The sequence below is a fragment of the Rhinatrema bivittatum genome, chromosome 15, assembly GCF_901001135.1.
Source record: "Rhinatrema bivittatum chromosome 15, aRhiBiv1.1, whole genome shotgun sequence".
Taxonomy (NCBI): Eukaryota; Metazoa; Chordata; class Amphibia; order Gymnophiona; family Rhinatrematidae; genus Rhinatrema; species Rhinatrema bivittatum.
Window position 1 is genome coordinate 34,425,141 of NC_042629.1, and position 17,721 is coordinate 34,442,861.

Here is a 17,721-nt window from a genome sequence, read left to right on the forward strand (position 1 = left end):
GCACATTTAAAACTAATCGGAGAAAGTTCTTTTTTACTCAACGCACAATTAAACTCTGGAATTTGTTGCCAGAGGATGTGGTTAGTGCAGTTAGTATAGCTGTGTTTAAAAAAAGGATTGGATAAGTTCTTGGAGGAGAAGTCCATTACCTGCTATTAAGTTCACTTAGAGAATAGCCACTGCCATTAGCAATGGTAACATGGAATAGACTTAGTTTTTGGGTACTTGCCAGGTTCTTATGGCCTGGATTGGCCACTGTAGGAAACAGGATGCTGGAGCTTGATGGACCCTTGGTCTGACCCAGTATGGCATGTTCTTAACATTGTGTTAAACATTGATATTGTCCGCAATTTATCCACCTGTTAAAAATGTTATTGCTAATAAACCTGCTTTGTTAATAATAAAAGAATAAGGATGTTACATAATAGTCTCATATTCTTTCTGATGGCGGCATGTCTGAGTCTTTTCAGTCTAGTTGTATGTCTGGGTGTTGGCTTTCTGTCTCTGTGTCTTTCTGAGTATGGGGTAGTGAGTCACTCCATGGTGCCCCTGGGAAGAGACCAATGCACCCTCAACCTTCTTGAGAGAAAAGTTTACCAGAATGCTACACTCACTTTCTGCATAGCATCTTACTAGCTCTTCTTGGGCCAGTGCATACGAGATATTCTACAAATGGTACAGGGCTTAAGAGAGTTTTTCCCTTAGAACAAACATGACAGCCTTGAGTCACTGGTTGCCAAGGGTAAGGAGTGTGGAAAGCATTTGGTCAGGTTGATCTATGGCTTTGAGACAGCATTGAGAATTTCTGCTATTGGTATTGATGCCCATAGACTCTCATTGCTGTGGTCTTCAGACCTCAGATCAGATGTGCAGGATAGACTTGCTGAGTTCTGAGGACTGGCGGGCTATAAATAAAGAAGGGAAAAAATCTCTTTAAAATTAAAGTCAAAGAAGCGATGAATCAAATAAAGAACCACTAGGCCACACTTCAGTCTCTCTCTGCAGCTAATTCTGACCTGCCTTCCACATCGTCCAGGAGATATTTGAGTTTGGGCACCAAGGAAACATTTATGTCCTCCAAAGAGGCATTATCCTCCACGCTCTCATCCCTGGTAACAAGAGCCTTGCTCTTGTCCCAGACAGCAAAGGTCTTCTAAGTCAGTTGGCTGGATCCAGGAAGAAACAGCCAGTATCACAGTGTCCATTCCAACAAACTTTACTGTAGAAGGAAGGCTAAGGTTTTATACTCAGTTTAACCTCTGACAGCTATACAAAATGGATACAGCCACCTATCAGAGATCCCACCAGATTGCCCATCAAGGGATTATCACTACTCTTTTCTCAGCATCTTTCTCAGCATCTGGAACACTGTTCCCTCTTGGAGACCAGGGCAGTCAAATCCGTTTTACAGAGGAAAGAGGGCAGGGATTTTATTCCAAGTATTTCCTGATCCCTAAGAAAGAGGACAACTCTGTCCAATCCTAGACCTAAAGGTCTTGAACCAATTCCTAATAAAAGAAAAGTTCAAGATGATTTTCCTTGGTACCTTCAAAAAGGAGACTGGCTATGTTTCCTGGATTTGAAGAATGCTTACACCCATAGAGAGACATCTAAGTTACAGAAAGCATCTCAGATTTGTAATAGGAAAAACACCCTTCGGCCTACTGTTATCACCACAAGTATTCACAAAATGTCTAGTGATGGTTACAGCATATCTACGCAAACAGGCTGTGCACGTGTTTCCCTATCTGGTTGATTGGCTGATCAAGAGCACATCTTGGGGGAAAATGCAAAATGATAAATGCATAAAACCATTCAGAGGGTTGGAGTTGCTAGGATGCATTATAAATTATCCCAAATCCGACATGAACCTGAACCTATCACCTCAGTTGGAATTCATAGGAGCTCTGCTGATGATGGTGAGGTATTCTTGGCTTTGCTAGTTTCTTTATAGCTCTTGCACTCAGACAGAATCAGTTCCATATGTGGTCTCTTTATCTGCAGTTCTGAAGTTTTCTCCCTTTCTAATATTGTAACTGTTAGACACCTGCTGATTCATCACTTGGCCTAGCTGGTTCAGCTGGTTATCTCCTGCCAGAAAAGGAAGAGGGAGGGGGCAGAGATATCTTTGCAGGCATTATGTGGAAGAACAATCTCTTGAGAATATACTGCCCCTGAGTTAATCTTGTATCTTGTTAGTATGTTAGAGCAGTGGTCCCCAACCCTGTCCTGGGGGCCCACCAGCCAGTCGGGTTTTCAAGATATCCACAATGAATATGCATGAGAGAAAATTTGCATGTTATGGAGGCAGTGCATGCAAATTTTATCTCGTGCATATTCATTGTGGATATCCTGAAAACCCGACTGGCTGGTGGGCCCCCAGGACAGGATTGAGGACCACTGTGCTAGAGGAAGAATCTTTTTGCAGGCGATTATTAGATTTCCATGTTGAAGGTCCTTGAAGTAACAACTTTAAGCATTGCTCTGGAATTGGAACATGTTGATATCAATGATCATCTCTAGTCAATACTGGTATCACAAAGCTGGTTGCTTTTACATTGGTTGATAACATTATGAGAATACCAAAAGATCCTGAAAGAGCTACATAAACAATTATTTTAGCATAATTTTAAGAACCCCCCCATTATATATAGTATAAATAATTGTTCTTTAGATTAAGTGATTATTTTTGCTGTCCTATTGGAAGGTGAGTGGTTGTGAAATGGAGAAATATTATCTGTCATTTCTGATCATCAAGAATGCAACTTTTATGGTCCTGTTTTGGAAATTATCCTGATGTTTTATATCTTTCTTTATCTTTTATTAAGGTAATACAAATTAAACACGGTATGTTTGTAATTCAGCTAGTCCTCTTGGTTGAGCAATGAAAGGTAATATCAAATAGATAAGTATTTTTAAGATTGTTTTCTGCCCTTTTCCTCCCAGAGCATTGGCTTTGATTAAACCTGATGGAATCCTCAAGATGGGAGAAATAATTGATATGATTATCAATTCCGGTCTTACGATAACTAAAGCCAAAATGATAGCATTAACACGGTAAGCAACTGCTAATATTATGATGTATATATTTCATTCAACTTATATGCTGATATCCCGTCTCCACTCCTTTCTGTGTGACCTTGAACAGCGTGCACGTTTCCAACACTTGTACCGCCAAACACTCTATCTTGTTTTTTCTCACTACTTAGCTCATAAGTTATTTTTGGTCAACCCTTATCTGCTATGTACTCTAGCATTACAATACTTTGTTTGCAGAAGGTAACTGTATAAATATATAATACATAATAATCATACAGACATGTAGATTCAGATGCATAGGGTATGAAGCAATAGGATAGTCTGAAATTATTTTTCTATCATTTATTGTGACCAAGGAGCAACAAAATGTTTTTATTATCAACCACATTTTCTGTGAATTTTTGGAAATGGAAATAAATGCTTTTATTTTACAGCATCTATCACGTTGCATAACTGATGATTACGTTTTTATGGATTGTTTTACAATTGCTTTGGTTCTATAAGCCTACACTTGTTTTCTAAAGGATGCTTATAGTGGATCATATGCACTAAAGCATTTTTCTCATTTTATGTTCATGGAAAAATTGATTAATCTATTTGTCCCTGTAAACTGAAGAGCACTCGATGTCATCTACTTGGATTTCAGCAAAGCTTTTGATACGGTCCCACATAGGAGACTGGTGAATAAAATGAGAAGCTTAGGGAGTGAGTGCCGAGGTGGTGTCCTGGATTGCAAACTGGTTGACGGACAGAAGACAATGTGTGATAGTAAATGGAGCTCTCTCTGAAGAGAGAGCGGTTTTAAGCGGTGTACCGCAAGGATTGGTGTTGGGACCGGTCCTGTTCAATATCTTTGTGAGCGACATTGCGGACGGGATAGAAGGTAAGGTTTGTCTTTTTGCGGATGACACTAAGATCTGCAACAGAGTGGACATGCCAGAAGGCGTGGAGAGAATGAGACGGGATTTAAGGAAGCTGGAAGAGTGGTCGAAGATATGGCAGCTGAGATTCAATGCCAAGAAGTGCAGAGTCATGCATATGGGGAGTGGAAATCCGAATGAACGGTATTGCATGGGGGGAGAAAGGCTGATGTGCACGGAGCAGGAGAGAGACCTTGGGGTGATAGTCTCTAATGATCTGAAGTCGGCGAAACAATGTGACAAGGTGATAGCTAAAGCCAGAAGAATGCTGGGCTGCATAGAGAGAGGAATATCGAGTAAGAAAAGGGAAATAATTATCCCCTTGTACAGGTCCTTGGTAAGGCCTCACCTGGAGTACTGCGCTCAGTTCTGGAGACCGTATCTCCAAAGAGACAGAGACAAGATGGAGGCGGTCCAGAGAAGGGCGACCAAAAAGGTGGATGGTCTTCATCAAATGACTTATGAGGAGAGATTGAAGAATCTAAATATGTACACCCTGGAGGAGAGGAGGAGCAGGGGTGATATGATACAGACTTTCGGATACTTGAAAGGTTTTAATGATCCATGGTCAACAACAAACCTTTTACAATGGGAAAAAAATCAGAACTAGGGGTCACGATTTGAAGCTCCAGGGAGGAAGACTCAGAACCAATGTCAGGAAGTATTTCTTCATGGAGAGGGTGGTGGATGCCTGGAATGCCCTTCCGGAGGAAGTGGTGAAGACCAGAACTGTGAAGGACTTCAAAGGGGCCTGGGATAAACACTGTGGATTCATAAAGTCTAGAGGACGTGAATGAAGAGTGGGTGGCTCGCGGCTACTACCTGGAGATAATACCCTTATTCAATAAACATACACACAGTTAATGCGACTCCAACATTGCTCTAAGCTTCAATGGCAAGAGAAAATGTGGAAAAAAGGATTTGCATTCACAAAAAAGCAGGGAGTAGCTTGCTTGTTACGGCGGTTACTATCCCAAACCAAATAAGCCTGATACTTCACTTACAATGCATATCCAGCATAGCTCTCTGCTTCAACGGCAGGGGAGAAAGACAGATACTTCACGCATATCCAGCATAGCTCTCTGCTTCAATGGCAGGGGGAATGAAGAAAAGTGGATCTATATACAGACAACAACCAACAAGGGCTGAATTACATAATCTGGTTAAACAAATTAAGCATGGGTGTAGCTTGCTTATTGCGGCGGTTACTACCCCTAACTAATTAAGCTAGATATTTCACTTAGATGCAGTTCCAACACTGCTCTCTACATTATCGGTGGGTGTGGAAGGGAAATAGAACCAAAAGGTTACTAAGAGCCAATAGAAACAGATAAGTATGAGAAAAAAAAAAGTGCGAAGCTTGCTGGGTAGACTGGATGGGCCGTTTGGTCTTCTTCTGCCGTGATTTCTATGTTTCTATATGAAATGAGCAAGCCAAACAGGGACATTCAGCTAAGAGGAATTGTCTGAAAAGGTTGAGAAACTATTGATTTTTTCCCTGATCATGAAAGAGGCTTATGCTTAAAATTCAGGGGTGTTTATAGTTCAACCCAGTCCATGATTGAGTTATGTTTTCTTGTGCTATAGTAAAAGAATAGTAATAACAAAATGTCCCTGCTGCATTGTAGGCAATGGGGGCACGTGTTGACGACATTGATTGCTGCTGCTAGTACAATTATAAAATACGATGACTAATCGCAAACCAAGAAAAGACTTAGAAACACACACTACTTTGCCATCCAGTCAATTAAACACCATCAACACAATTTCAAAAGTTTATTTGTAGAAATTGTCCTTTCTTTAACGTCCAGTCAGATGAATCCAGAAAGTGGGTTATGTTTCTCCACCAGTAGATGGAGTCTGAGTAAGCTGACGTCACAGTACATATACCCCTACAGTGACATCAGGCTGCCAATATTCTCCATCTCCAGCAGATGCTGGATGTGCATCTCCCCACTGGGGATTGCTTTATTTTAAAGAAAAGGAGAATTTAGTAAATAAATTCGCCCCACTCTCCTGTGGTGATACCAAATGGTCCCTCCCACAGTTGAGAATTCCTGAGGTGATTTCCATGGTCCCTCAGACGAGTCCCTTGGTCCGTTGGCTGATTTTCAGTCGGCGTGGACTTAGCTGCTTGAGCAGCTGAAAGGCAGCGGATGCAGGAAACAGAGCGTGGCGGTGATGGCACATGCCCTCTCCCTCTGCAGCTGGAGACAGTCTCTGTACTCAGCCAGGTAGGGCTGAGCTCCAGTAAGTTTAAAAAAAAAATGATACAGAGATTTAGAGGGACTTAGAAAGGAAGGGCTTCCTCCTCCCCTGGCCTCCGTGCTCAGCTCGCTGGTCTGACATTTGTCCTGCTCCATGGGAGATCGAGGGACATAGGCAGCCTGGCAGGTTGAGCAGTCTCCTTAGGCTAGGCCCCGCTCTGAGTTTTCTCTGTGTGCCACATGGTAGGTCTCAACAGTTTTTTGCGCATTTAGTAAGGCTGCCCTCTACAGGATTGTTGGTCTGGCATGTGCGTCTAGCTGTGCGTCCAGTTGTGTGCTCCGTTTGTGGGTGCATAGTCAGGCCTTGTAGTCTGTGCACCCATGTTAAGCGCTGTATCCCTGAGCTCAAGTGGTATTGTGCACTTCAGTTTTTTATGCGTTTACCTTTTTTGCTGCTTAAGTAAGCACCTAGGTGTGCACACTTAAGTGTTGGACGCATAATTTTTGCGTGCCTGGTTGAGTGTGTAATATTAAATATTAAAAAAAAAAAAAAAAGAAATAGCTAGACGCACGCCTCCAGCTGCTGCTCTGTGCATTGTTGGCTATAAGGGCGCCTGTACCAAAGAAGCCTAAGTGTCTTTCTCTTTCCACTGCTTGTCATATTCGGGCATCTCGGCCTGGAGTGCCCACTGATTTGTGCCAGTGCTGTTTGGAGGCTCAGGGGGAATTGTCCTCCTCTGATTTCACTAAGCCTGAATCTGTTATTTACTCTTTCGGATAGTAGAAAGACTAGGGGGCACTCCATGAAGTTAGCATGGGGCACATTTAAAACTAATCGGAGAAAGTTCTTTTTTACTCAACACACAATTAAACTCTGGAATTTGTTGCCAGAGAATGTGGTTAGTGCAGTTAGTATAGCTGTGTTTAAAAAAGGATTGGATAAGTTCTTGGAGGAGAAGTCCATTACCTGCTATTTAGTTCACTTAGAGAATAGCCACTGCCATTAGCAATGGTTACATGGAATAGACTTAGTTTTTGGGTACTTGCCAGGTTCTTATGGCCTGAATTGGCCACTGTTGGAAACAGGATGCTGGGCTTGATGGACCCTTGGTCTGACCCAGTATGGCATTTTCTTATGTTCTTATGTTCTTCCCAGCCGGATGTGGTTCTGGGTAAAGACAACTCAGGTGGGGCGCCTGCATTTGGTTCTTCCCTAACTGATTCCTCAGCAGGGGAAGGTAGCTCAGTGAGTATTCAGGCTCTTCCTGGTTTGGATTCCTTTTCTTTTCATGGGTAAAATTTTTCCAGGGGTTGCAATCCTTTTTTCAGGCGCAGTCCTGGGAACCTGCCTGGACCTTCAGTTAAGTGCCAAAGCATCCCATAGCAGCAGCGGAACCTCTGGATAGAGATCCGGATGGCATGGATGATGCCACCGATCCTGCCTCTCTTGAGGATGGTGAAATTTCCCCCCCCCCCCCCCTCCCCCGGGTTAGAACTGTGTAGAACTATGTTGTGGTTCTTTCACAGGAATGATTTCACAGACCTTGACAATGCTTGGAGTTCCTGGGGCAGATTCAGTGTTTGAGCAAAAAGAAATCCCATTTTGGTTTCCTTGCGTAAAGGCTTTTTTTTCCCCATGATGGAGGCCATTCAAGAATTGATTGATCTTGAATGGGGCGCCCCAGAGGCTAATTTCAAAGTGGGTTGGAATTTGGAAGGCCTGTACCCTCTGGTTCCAGTGGTAAGAGAGTGCTTACGTTTTCCGAAGGTAGATGCACGTATGTGTGCAGTCTCCAAGCGGATCATTATTCCTGTGGAAGGAGTAACGACTTTGAAGGATGCTTATGATAAAAGATTGAGACTATCCTTAAGCAAGCATTTGAAGCCATGGAAATAACTCTGCAGATCACTTCTTGTTGTTCCTTGGTGGCTCGCTCCTGTTTGCTTCTCTCCCAGGAGGTCGATGACTGGGATAAATTCCAGCGCAGTTATGGAGCCAGCTGCTGCCTTCTTGGCAGATGTGGGCTGTGATTTGGTCTGACTTCAGCCAGAGGGATGGTTTCAATAGTGATGGCCAGACGTCAGTTATGGTTGAGAAATTGGTCAGCCAATACGACTCCAAGGCTAAACTCACTAAGTTGCCCTTTCATGTCTCGCTTTTGTTTGGCAGCGAGTTGGAGAAACTGGCCAGTAAGTGGGGCGATTCTCCGGTTCCTTGTTTTGCCGGAAAATAAGAAGCAGGTGCAGCGCTCCCTTAACATGAGAGGTTTTGCTAGAGGATCCAAGCATTTTCAGCCTTACCGAGGAATGTCTTTTCAGAGGCCTCGACCTTTCAGTAGATCCTCAGTCCTTAATCCTCAACAACCCAGAAGAGGCACAGGCTTGGGTAGTGGAACCTCTCAAACTTCCCAATGAAGTTTTGCTGACCCTCCCCTGGGAACAGGAGATAGGGGGACTCCTCTCTCTCTTTTATCGGAGGTGGGTCGAAATCACATCAGATCATTGGGTCCTGGAGGTGATAAGAGAAGGATATGCAGTATTCCTTGGGACATGTTCACGGAGTCTCCCTGCCACTCCCCACAGAAGAAACAGGCAATTGAGAGTACATTGGCAAGGCTCCTCAGTCTGAAAGCTGTGGTCCCTGTGCCCACATCTCAAGAAAATATGGGGCAATATTCCATTTATTTCATGGTGCCAAAGAAGGAGGGCTCTTTTCGTCCTATCCTGGAACTCAAAGGCGTCAACCATCATCTGCGAGTGAAGCATTTTCGAATGGAGACCTTGCACCCAGTGACCATGGCTGTGCAGTCGGGAGAATTTCTGACCTCTTTGGATCTGTCAGAGGCGTATGTTCACATTCCCATCCAATTAGAACATCAACGCTTCCTGTGGATCGCCGTTCTGGGACTCCATTTTCAATTTCGGGCACTGCCCTTTGGTCTGGTCACTGCTCCCTGAACCTTTTCCAAGTTAATGGTGGTGGTTGTGGCAGAGGTGAGAGAGGATGGAATCCTAGTACATCTGTATTTGGACGACTGGCTGATTCGGCCCTCTTCCAGCGCCAAGTCGCTGGAAGAGGGCTGTCTGGTGACTCACAAGGTGATTTCCCTGTTGCGGGAGCTCGACTGGGTGGTGAACCTAGCCAAGAGTAGTCTTCAGCCTACTCAGTCGCTGCAATACCTGGGGGGTTCAGTTCAACATGTAACAGGGCAAGATGTTTCTGCCAGAAGCTCGAATTCAGAAGTTGCTAGTTCAACTCCATCTGTTGTTGAAAACTCTGCACCCGATCATATGCTCTTACCTGCAGGTTCTTGGCTTAATGGCGGCGACCCTGGAAGTGGTACCATGGGCGAAGGCGCATATGCATCCTCTTCAGCGCTCTTTGCTGTCTCGGTGGAATCCGCAGTCCCAGGACTATTCGGTTCAGCTCCATTTGTCGATGGAGGTGGTCTCTCAACTGCAGTGGGGGCTGCAGGTGGATCATCTATGGAAAGAAGTTTCCTTATCTCTGCCGGACTGTGATATCTCAGATCGAATGTCGGTATATAAAAAAAACAAACCTGGCAAGTATCCAAACACTAAGAAGATCCTATGCTACTGATGCAATTAATAGCAGTGGCTATTTCCTAAGTAAACTTGATAAATAGCAGTTAATGGACTTCTCCCCCAAGAACTTATCCAAACCTTTTTGGAACCCAGCTACACTAACTGCACTAACCACATCCTCTGGCAACAAATGCCAGAGCTTAATTGTGCTTTGAGTGAGAGAGAATTTTCTCCGATTAGTCTTAAATGTGTTACTTGCTAACTTCATGGAATGCCCCCTAGTCCTTCTATTATCCGAAAGTGTAAATAACCGATTCACATCTACTCGTTCAAGACCTCTCATGATCTTAAAGACCTCTATCATATCCCACCTCAACCGTCTCTTCTCCAAGCTGAACAGCCCTAACCTCTTCAGCCTTTCCTCATAGGGGAGCTATTGCATTCCCTTTATCATTTTGGTTGCCCTTCTCTGTACCTTCTCCATCGCAACTATATATTTTTTGAGATGCGGCGATCAGACTTGTACACAGTATTCAAAGTGCGGTCTCACCATGGAGCGATACAGAGGCATTATGACATTTTCTGTTTTATTATCCATTCCCTTCCTAATAATTCCTAACATTCTGTTTGCTTTTTTGACTGCAGCACACTGAGCTGACTATTTCAAAGTATTATCCACTATGATGCCTAGATCTTTTTCCTGTGTGGTAGCTCCTAATAAGGAACTGCAGCTGCAGAAGAGATCCGAAGTCATTGGGGACTGATGCCCTAGTGCAGGAGTGGCTGGAAGACAAGTTGCTGTATGCCTTTCCTCCATGGCCCATGTCGAACAGACTGATTCGAAGGATCAAAAGTCACTCCAGATTGGCCCAGGAGACTGTGGTAAGCAGACTTGCGGAGGCTCCTGGTGGATTCGCCTCTTCGTCTTCCAGCGCACAAGGACCTGTTGCAGCAGGGTTCTGTTCTTCACAAAGATCCAACTCTATTTTGTCTTACGATACTTGCAGCAGTGACTTCCACTTTGCTAAGAGCTAGAAAGTTCTCCACATCCTTGGCCTATGTACAGGTTTGGAGAGTGTTTTAGGCCTGGTGTGAGGATCAAGATACTCTCCCTTCCTTGGTCAAGATTCCACTCATTTTGCATTTTTTGCTGGATGGCTTGAATAAAGACTTGGCTCTTAATTCCTTAAAGGTACAAGTAGCGACTCTTGCCTATTTCAGGGGTCAGCTAAATGTGGATCCTTGTCAGCTCATCCTGATGTGGACCTTTTTCTGAAAGGCGTGAAACATCTTCAGCCTTCTTTGAGGTTTCTGGTGCCCCTATGGAGTCTTAATTTGGTTTTGGAATTTTGGCAGGCTCTATGTTTAGCCCGCTACATACTCTGTGCTTGCGGTTGCTGACCTTGAAAACAGTTTTCCTTGTGCCAATTTGTTCTGTGCATAGGGTTTCTGAACTTCAGGCCTTGCCGGGAGCCATTTCTCCAGGTGACTCCAGGGGCAGTCTAGCTGCATACTGTTCCTTTCTTTTTACTGAAGGTGATCACTTCATCTGCATATCTCTCTCTCTGGACAGAGAGAGAGATATGCAGAACCTTTGCGGAAGTTGGGTTGCCTGTTTGTCCTTCATGGCGGTACTAGACAGGGAGAGCCAGCCTCATGGCTATGGTAGCTCGCTGGATTAAGGGAGGTAGTCACGGCTGCATACATGGATGCTGGGAAGCCGTTACCTAATCAGGGTAGGGCTCATTTCATTTGGGCTCAGGCAGTATCATGGGCAGAAGTTAGATTGTTGTCTCTTGTTGACGTTTGCCGAACTGTGACATGGTCCTCCTTACACATATTTTCCAGATAGTATCATCTGGGTGTGCAGGCCCAGGAGGACGCAGCCTTTACATATGCAGTTTTGAGAGGACTGTGGACAGCTTCCTGCCCTATTCTGGAGTAGCTTAGGTACATCCCATGTCTTCTGGATTCATCTGACTGGACGCTAAGAAATTAGAAATTACTCCTTACTTGATGATTTCCTTTTCTTTAGGACAGTCAGATGAATCCAGCTTCCCTCCCTCAGCCGCCGGATGGTTGTGTTGAGCCTCCTGTGTGCTGACATTTTTCATGGCTTACTGGTAAGTGTTACACCAGTCCCTAGCCTAGTGTTATTTTATATGAGCTCAGTGTTGCCTTCAGGGGATTGCCTGTAAGTAAAAAAAAAAAAAAAAAGAGAAGTTTTTGAAAGGAGATATCGGAAAGAGGAGAGCACCACTTACTTCTTGAGATAACGTGTGGTCCCTTCCTCAGTAGAATGCCTTCAGTCCAGTAGCCTTGAGTGCCCTGGACCTAAATTTTAATTAGTGGTTGCAGGCCGAGAGAGGCTTGGCGGTAGGCTGAGCTCAGGTAAAAATTTTTACTTTAAAAAGAAAAAAAAACAGCAAAAAGAAAAAAGAAAGCAGGAGACAGGGTCTGATTCCTTGGCATTTGGCTGCCCCTCTCATGTCTCTGGGAAGTTCTCTGCAGTGAGGAGATAGTACAGGCATGGTGGATTGAAAAGCTGTTTGGCTAGGCCCTGCTTCCAGGCATTTGCCTTTTTGGCACTTGGTAGACTGCAAGATAATTTTACGTGTTTTTGCTGTAGGCCATCGGGAAAACACCTGCACATACATTTGTGCACCCGTTCTTGCCACTGCGTCCCGTTTGGGCATTCTTCCTTCTGGATGCACATCTTGTGCATCCAGCTTAGGCATTTTCTTTAGTGTCTGTACCCAATTCGGGCATCTAGGATGAGTGGTCTAAGCACGTGTGCTTGGATGCACATATTTTGGTCATGGCTTAAACAAGCAGGTACTCTAAGCGCGAGCTTTTGCCGGTCTGCACGCTTACAACCATGATGCCTGCAATGAAGAAGCCTAAGTGCTTAGCTATTTATGCTGCATCCCACATCAGGGCCATTCAGCCGGATCTTTCTTAAACCTGCCAGCACTGCCTGGATGCTTGCAGAGATTTACCTCCTGATTTTTCCAGCAACGGTCCATCCCCTTGGTCTGAGGGGAGTGGGACCGAGGGCAACAGTACGGGGGTGTACCCTCCCTTGATTGATTCACGGACCGAGTTGTTAGAGGACATTAGCTCTCAAGACGTCAGGTTCAGGCCTTTGAGGCCTGTAATGGATCTGTCCTTCCTTTCCTGGGCAGAATTCTTCCAGGGATTGCAGACATTTCTACAGGACCGGTCTTCTAAATCAACAGTACCTACTAAGGTAGGTCTGAGTACTCTTCTGCCTGTCTTCATGGTCAAGCATCGTGATGCAGTGTGGTCTGAGGCTTGGATGAAGGTAGATCAAGATATACTGATGATGGTGGTGGTGGCTCTCCTGGTGAGGAAGAGGACATTCCCCCAGATTTGGAGCCATATAGAACTCGTCTCCATTTCTTTCAGAGAGATGAGTTGCTGAGCTTGATCTCTCAGACCTTGAAGACCCTCGGAGTGGCTGAGACAGACTCTTTGGGGATGCAGAAGGAAGATCCAATTTTGGTCACCCTACACAAGGCTTCTTGTTTCTTTCCCCTCCTGGATGCAATCAAGGAGTTGATCTGGAACGAAGTGCACCAGAGGCGTCCTTTAAAGGAGGCTGTGTCTTGGTGGGTTTATACCCCTTGGATCCACTGGCCAGAGAGCAGTTGCGTTTCCCTAAGCTAGATGCCTCTATGTATTCTGTCATGAAATGTACCACCATCCTGGTAAAAAGATTGAGGCTATACTGAAGCAAGCCTTTGAGGCTGTGACAATGAACTTACAAATTGCTTCTTCCTCCACTTTGGTAGCTTGGGCTACCTTACCTCTTCGTCTAGAATCTGGTAGCACCGTGTCCAATCTTAGACCTATGGTAGAACTGGGGCCACCTTCTTAACTGATGAGGGCTGTGACTTGATTCGCACAACTGCCAGAGGAGCTGCTTCGGTTATTGCAGCCAGGTGGCAGCTGTGGCTACAGCACTGGTCAGCGGATACTATTTCAAAGTCCAGTCTTGCCAAGTTGCTCTTCAAGCACTTGCTTTTGTCTGGCAGTGAATTGAAAAAAATGGCAAGTAAATGGGGAGAGACCCAGGTCTCTCAATTGCCAGAGGACAAGAAACGAGTTGCCTGGTATTTTCTGGCAAGTGGCTGCTCAAGACTACCGGCATTTTCAGACTTATGGGAGAGGTTCTTCCCAGAGGTCCCATCCCTTCCTCTGGTCTCAGTCCTTTTGCTTACAAGAACCTTGAAAGGATGCACGCTCCGGAGGTGGAGCCCCTTGGTCTTTCCAGTGAAGGTTTGTGGACTCACCTGTTGGTGCAGGAGAGAGATGGCTGCCTATCTCATTTTATCACAGGTGGGTCCAGATTACTTTGGATCACTGGGTTCTTGAAGTGGTTCGGGACAGGTATACTCTAGAATTTCTTCACGTTCCTCTGGATGCCTTTATGATCTCTCCCTGCAGCTCCCTTCAGAAGAGGATAGAAGTGGAAGTGACTTTACAAGGGCTGTTGCACCTGAAAGTGGTGATTCCCATTCCCAAATCGCAGTGAAATACGGGCTGTTATTTCATTAATTTTGTCATGCCCAAGAAGGAAGGGTCATTTTGGCCCATACTGGATCTCAAAGCTGTCAACCGACGTTTACGAGTCATGCGTTTCAGGATAGAAACAGTGACGCTGTCATAATGGCAGTACAAGCAAGGGAGTACCTCATGTCTCTGGATGTGATGGAGGAGTATCTGCATATTCCCATCCATCAAGAGCATCAGCAGTTCCTCCAGTTTGCTGTTTTGGATCATCATTACCCATTTCAGGCCTTGTATTTTGGGCTCACATGGTGTCCAGGACTTTTTCCAAGGTCATGGTGGTGGTGGCAGCGGCCCTCAGCAAAGAGAACATTCTAGTTCACTCCTATCTGAATGAATGGTTGATTCGACCCAGGAATGTGGAAGAGAGTCTTCTACTTCCCACAGGGTGGCTTCCTTACTACAGGAATTAAGCTGGGTGATGAATCTGGCCTTGAGCAATTTGCAGCGGTCTCAGACCCTGGAGTATTTTGGGATTTGATTTGATACAAGGCAGGGCAGAATATTTCTGCTGGGGTCTCGTATACATATGTTGATGGTGTGAGTTCAGTCCCTCCTAAACTCTGTTCGTCTGACTGTGTGGACTTATTTGCAGGTCGTAGTGTTGATGGCTGCTGCATTAGAAGTTGTTCCCTGGGCAAGGGCACATATGCGCCCTCTTCAGCACGCGTTGTTTTCCTAATGGAGTCTGCAGTCACAGAACTATGTGATGAGGCTACTCCTCCCATTAGAGTTGAGGTCCCTGTTGGACTGGTGGTTACAGGCGGGTTATCTGAGGAAGGGAATTTCCTTGAAGACTCCGGATTGGTTGGTTTTCATGACAGATGTGAGCCTCCGGGGCTGGGGGACTCACTGTCAGGAGTTGGTGGTACAAAGGCACTGGAATGCAGCAGAGCAGACTGGAGGCACATGCGATTTGGTTAGCGTACCTGCGGTTTGCTGAGCAGCTAGAGGCTCAGGTAGTCTGGATAATGTCTGACAATGTGATGACACTGGCTTACATCAGTCATTGAGGTGGAACCAAGAGTCAACAGGTGTCTGAGGAGATAGATGTACTTATTCTGTGTCCAGAGCAGCATCTCCTAAGCATATCATTCTCTCCATTGCTGGAAAGGACAATGTCAGAGCCAGTTTCCTCAGCAGGAGAAACTTGGACCTAGGAGAATGGGAGCTGGCAGGTGAGGCCTTTCAACTCCTGGTGGACTGCTGGGGTCTACCAGATTTAGACACTTTGGCAACCTTTAACAACTCAAAAGTTCCATGCTTCTTCAGTCACAGGTGGGACACAAAATAGATGGGCATAGATGCTCTCGTTCATGAGTGGCCACATAGCACCCTGCTGTATGTGTTTCCGCCCTGGCCTTTGATAGGCATGCTGGTTCAGAAGATTGCAAATCAAACCAACACGGTCCTTTTTGGTGGCTCTGAATTGGACTCAAAGGCCGTGGTGGAGAAATTGCTACTTACCTGATAATTTCCTTTCCTCTAGTAAGGGTAGGTCAATCCCCGATCTGCCCTTAGCTGCCAATGTTTAAATTTGTGGTTAGCCTTTCTTCGGGTGAGCTATGGAAGTATGATTGCTGCTCTTCGTTGAAAACTGGCTTTTCCAGAGAATACTGGCAGGCTAATATCGTGATGGGACTATATGGCCGTGATGTAAGCTTTTGCTCCATCTCCATCTGCTGACAAAGGTGCATAACCCACTCGTGGAGATTGACCTGCCCTTACTAGAGGAAAGGAAATAATCAGGTAAATAGTAATTTCTCCTTCCTGTACCACAGCTCCACTCATATAGAGTTTGCCACAACAAGAGCAGTTCATTTAGACTCCTCCTAAATTCTACCCTAGATTTGGCATGAGAAGCTCTCATCCTGTATCATATGGAGAAAAACAATGAAACAGCATAAATTATAGGTAACATGAGGAAATGTGATTCACATAAGTTATTTAGTATGAAGATAATCCCCCAACAGGCTGAAACTCTCTTCAAGATAAGCTTTCTTATTTCTTGCTTAAGTCTAAAACTAACTGATTAGTCAAATGGACAGTTGTAGTTGATTAAAATTCAAAGTGCCTTAATCTCTAAACATGAAAGTTCTCTTTTACCGTCCTGGGTATTTATGTACAAAAATCAGTAAATGCCAATTTGTGCTGATGTCAACTCATGACATATTGACTTAGAAGTTACCCAATGTTAATATCTGCTACATGTAGAAGCTGCATTTAAAAGAAATGTGCACACAATGAGTGCTAATGTCCTCTATCAAGGAAAACTATTACTAGGCCATTATTATTTCTTTTTTTTTAAGCTGCTTCCCCCATGGTGCCCCTGATTCCCTGTGAGTAGCCATATCTGAAACAGTAATAGCAGTGGTTTCTCATGGAAATGAATTGGTTTGGGTCATGCTATATGTGTAATATAATTTCTCTTCCAACCCTCCCCCCCCCCCCCCAAATGAATTACTTAGCCAAATGGTACCTCAAAAACCCAAAAGAGCTCAAGAAATCTAATAAAAAAGTTGCAATGGCCAAAAAGCCTTTCATGAGAATATATTATAACAAGAATCAAAAAGGTGCTTAAAAAATTGCCAGATAAAGCCGTATCACTGACATTGTCTAGTCCTACAGGTTAAATCATCTGCACAGTGACCCCTGAAGTTATATTCTGTTTCCGAGCAGGTGAGGACATCTTCTATGTATCTCCTGCATTAGCAGTCTGTTCTCAGCAAGTGCTTGTACCCTTGGGGCAAGCAAAAAGATCATGTCTAAAGAAACTAGTGTTAAATAAATTACTCAGTACCTCTAGTAAGTCAGTATCAGAACTCCAAATCTATACAGAATGAGCATCAGGATGTGTTCCTCACTACACTGAAGTCTCCAAAATGTCCAGTAGCGAATAAATTCTCCATTTCTTTTTTGCTTGCCATGAAGGTACTGAATCTTGCATGCTGTCCGCCTCTGTACATGCCTCTCGCAATTACATGACATCCTTGGGCAGCCTTCCCAGCATTTTATTTAGACACAGACCGAGGTAACTTAAACCAGCTATGGTATATAAATACAGAGTTAGAACAAATTGGTTTAACAAACCACTTTGATTAAACAAATTTCAAATTTCTACATGCTTTTCTAAGCAAGTGTGTCTTGCAGCTACATGGCATTGGCATTCTTTGATTGCCTCTCCAATAATTGATGTTAACATGCATAAAGAAATTAAACCAAATGTGAAGTATAAATACACAGAGGTTTTACATGGCAAAAACACTTCGGTCAAAGAAAATATCAAATGAGCTGTTTCTCAGAAAAAAGGTCCATTCAGTCTGTTCCTTGAGGCCTTTCAGCACTGCTTCTCAGTGTGTGTGTACAAGGTAGTTCTGCTTGAAGTAATGCTGTCCAAGGCAGTCTTATAATCTCTG

General features: G+C 44.4%; 1 protein-coding gene across 5 annotated transcripts in view; it reads left to right on the plus strand.

Annotated features, from left to right (window-relative positions):
* The window catches only part of NME7 (NME/NM23 family member 7), a 310,951-nt gene that overhangs the window by 73,928 nt on the left and 219,302 nt on the right, over window positions 1-17,721 (plus strand). For all 5 annotated transcript variants that reach the window (XR_003852753.1, XM_029577812.1, XM_029577811.1 and 2 more), the window contains one exon: window positions 2,947-3,057. Coding sequence is in view for 4 of the 5 variants with exons in the window: in XM_029577812.1 (XP_029433672.1) it covers window positions 2,947-3,057 (111 nt within the window). In the remaining variant the exon portion in view is untranslated. The remainder of the gene's footprint in view (window positions 1-2,946; window positions 3,058-17,721) is intronic.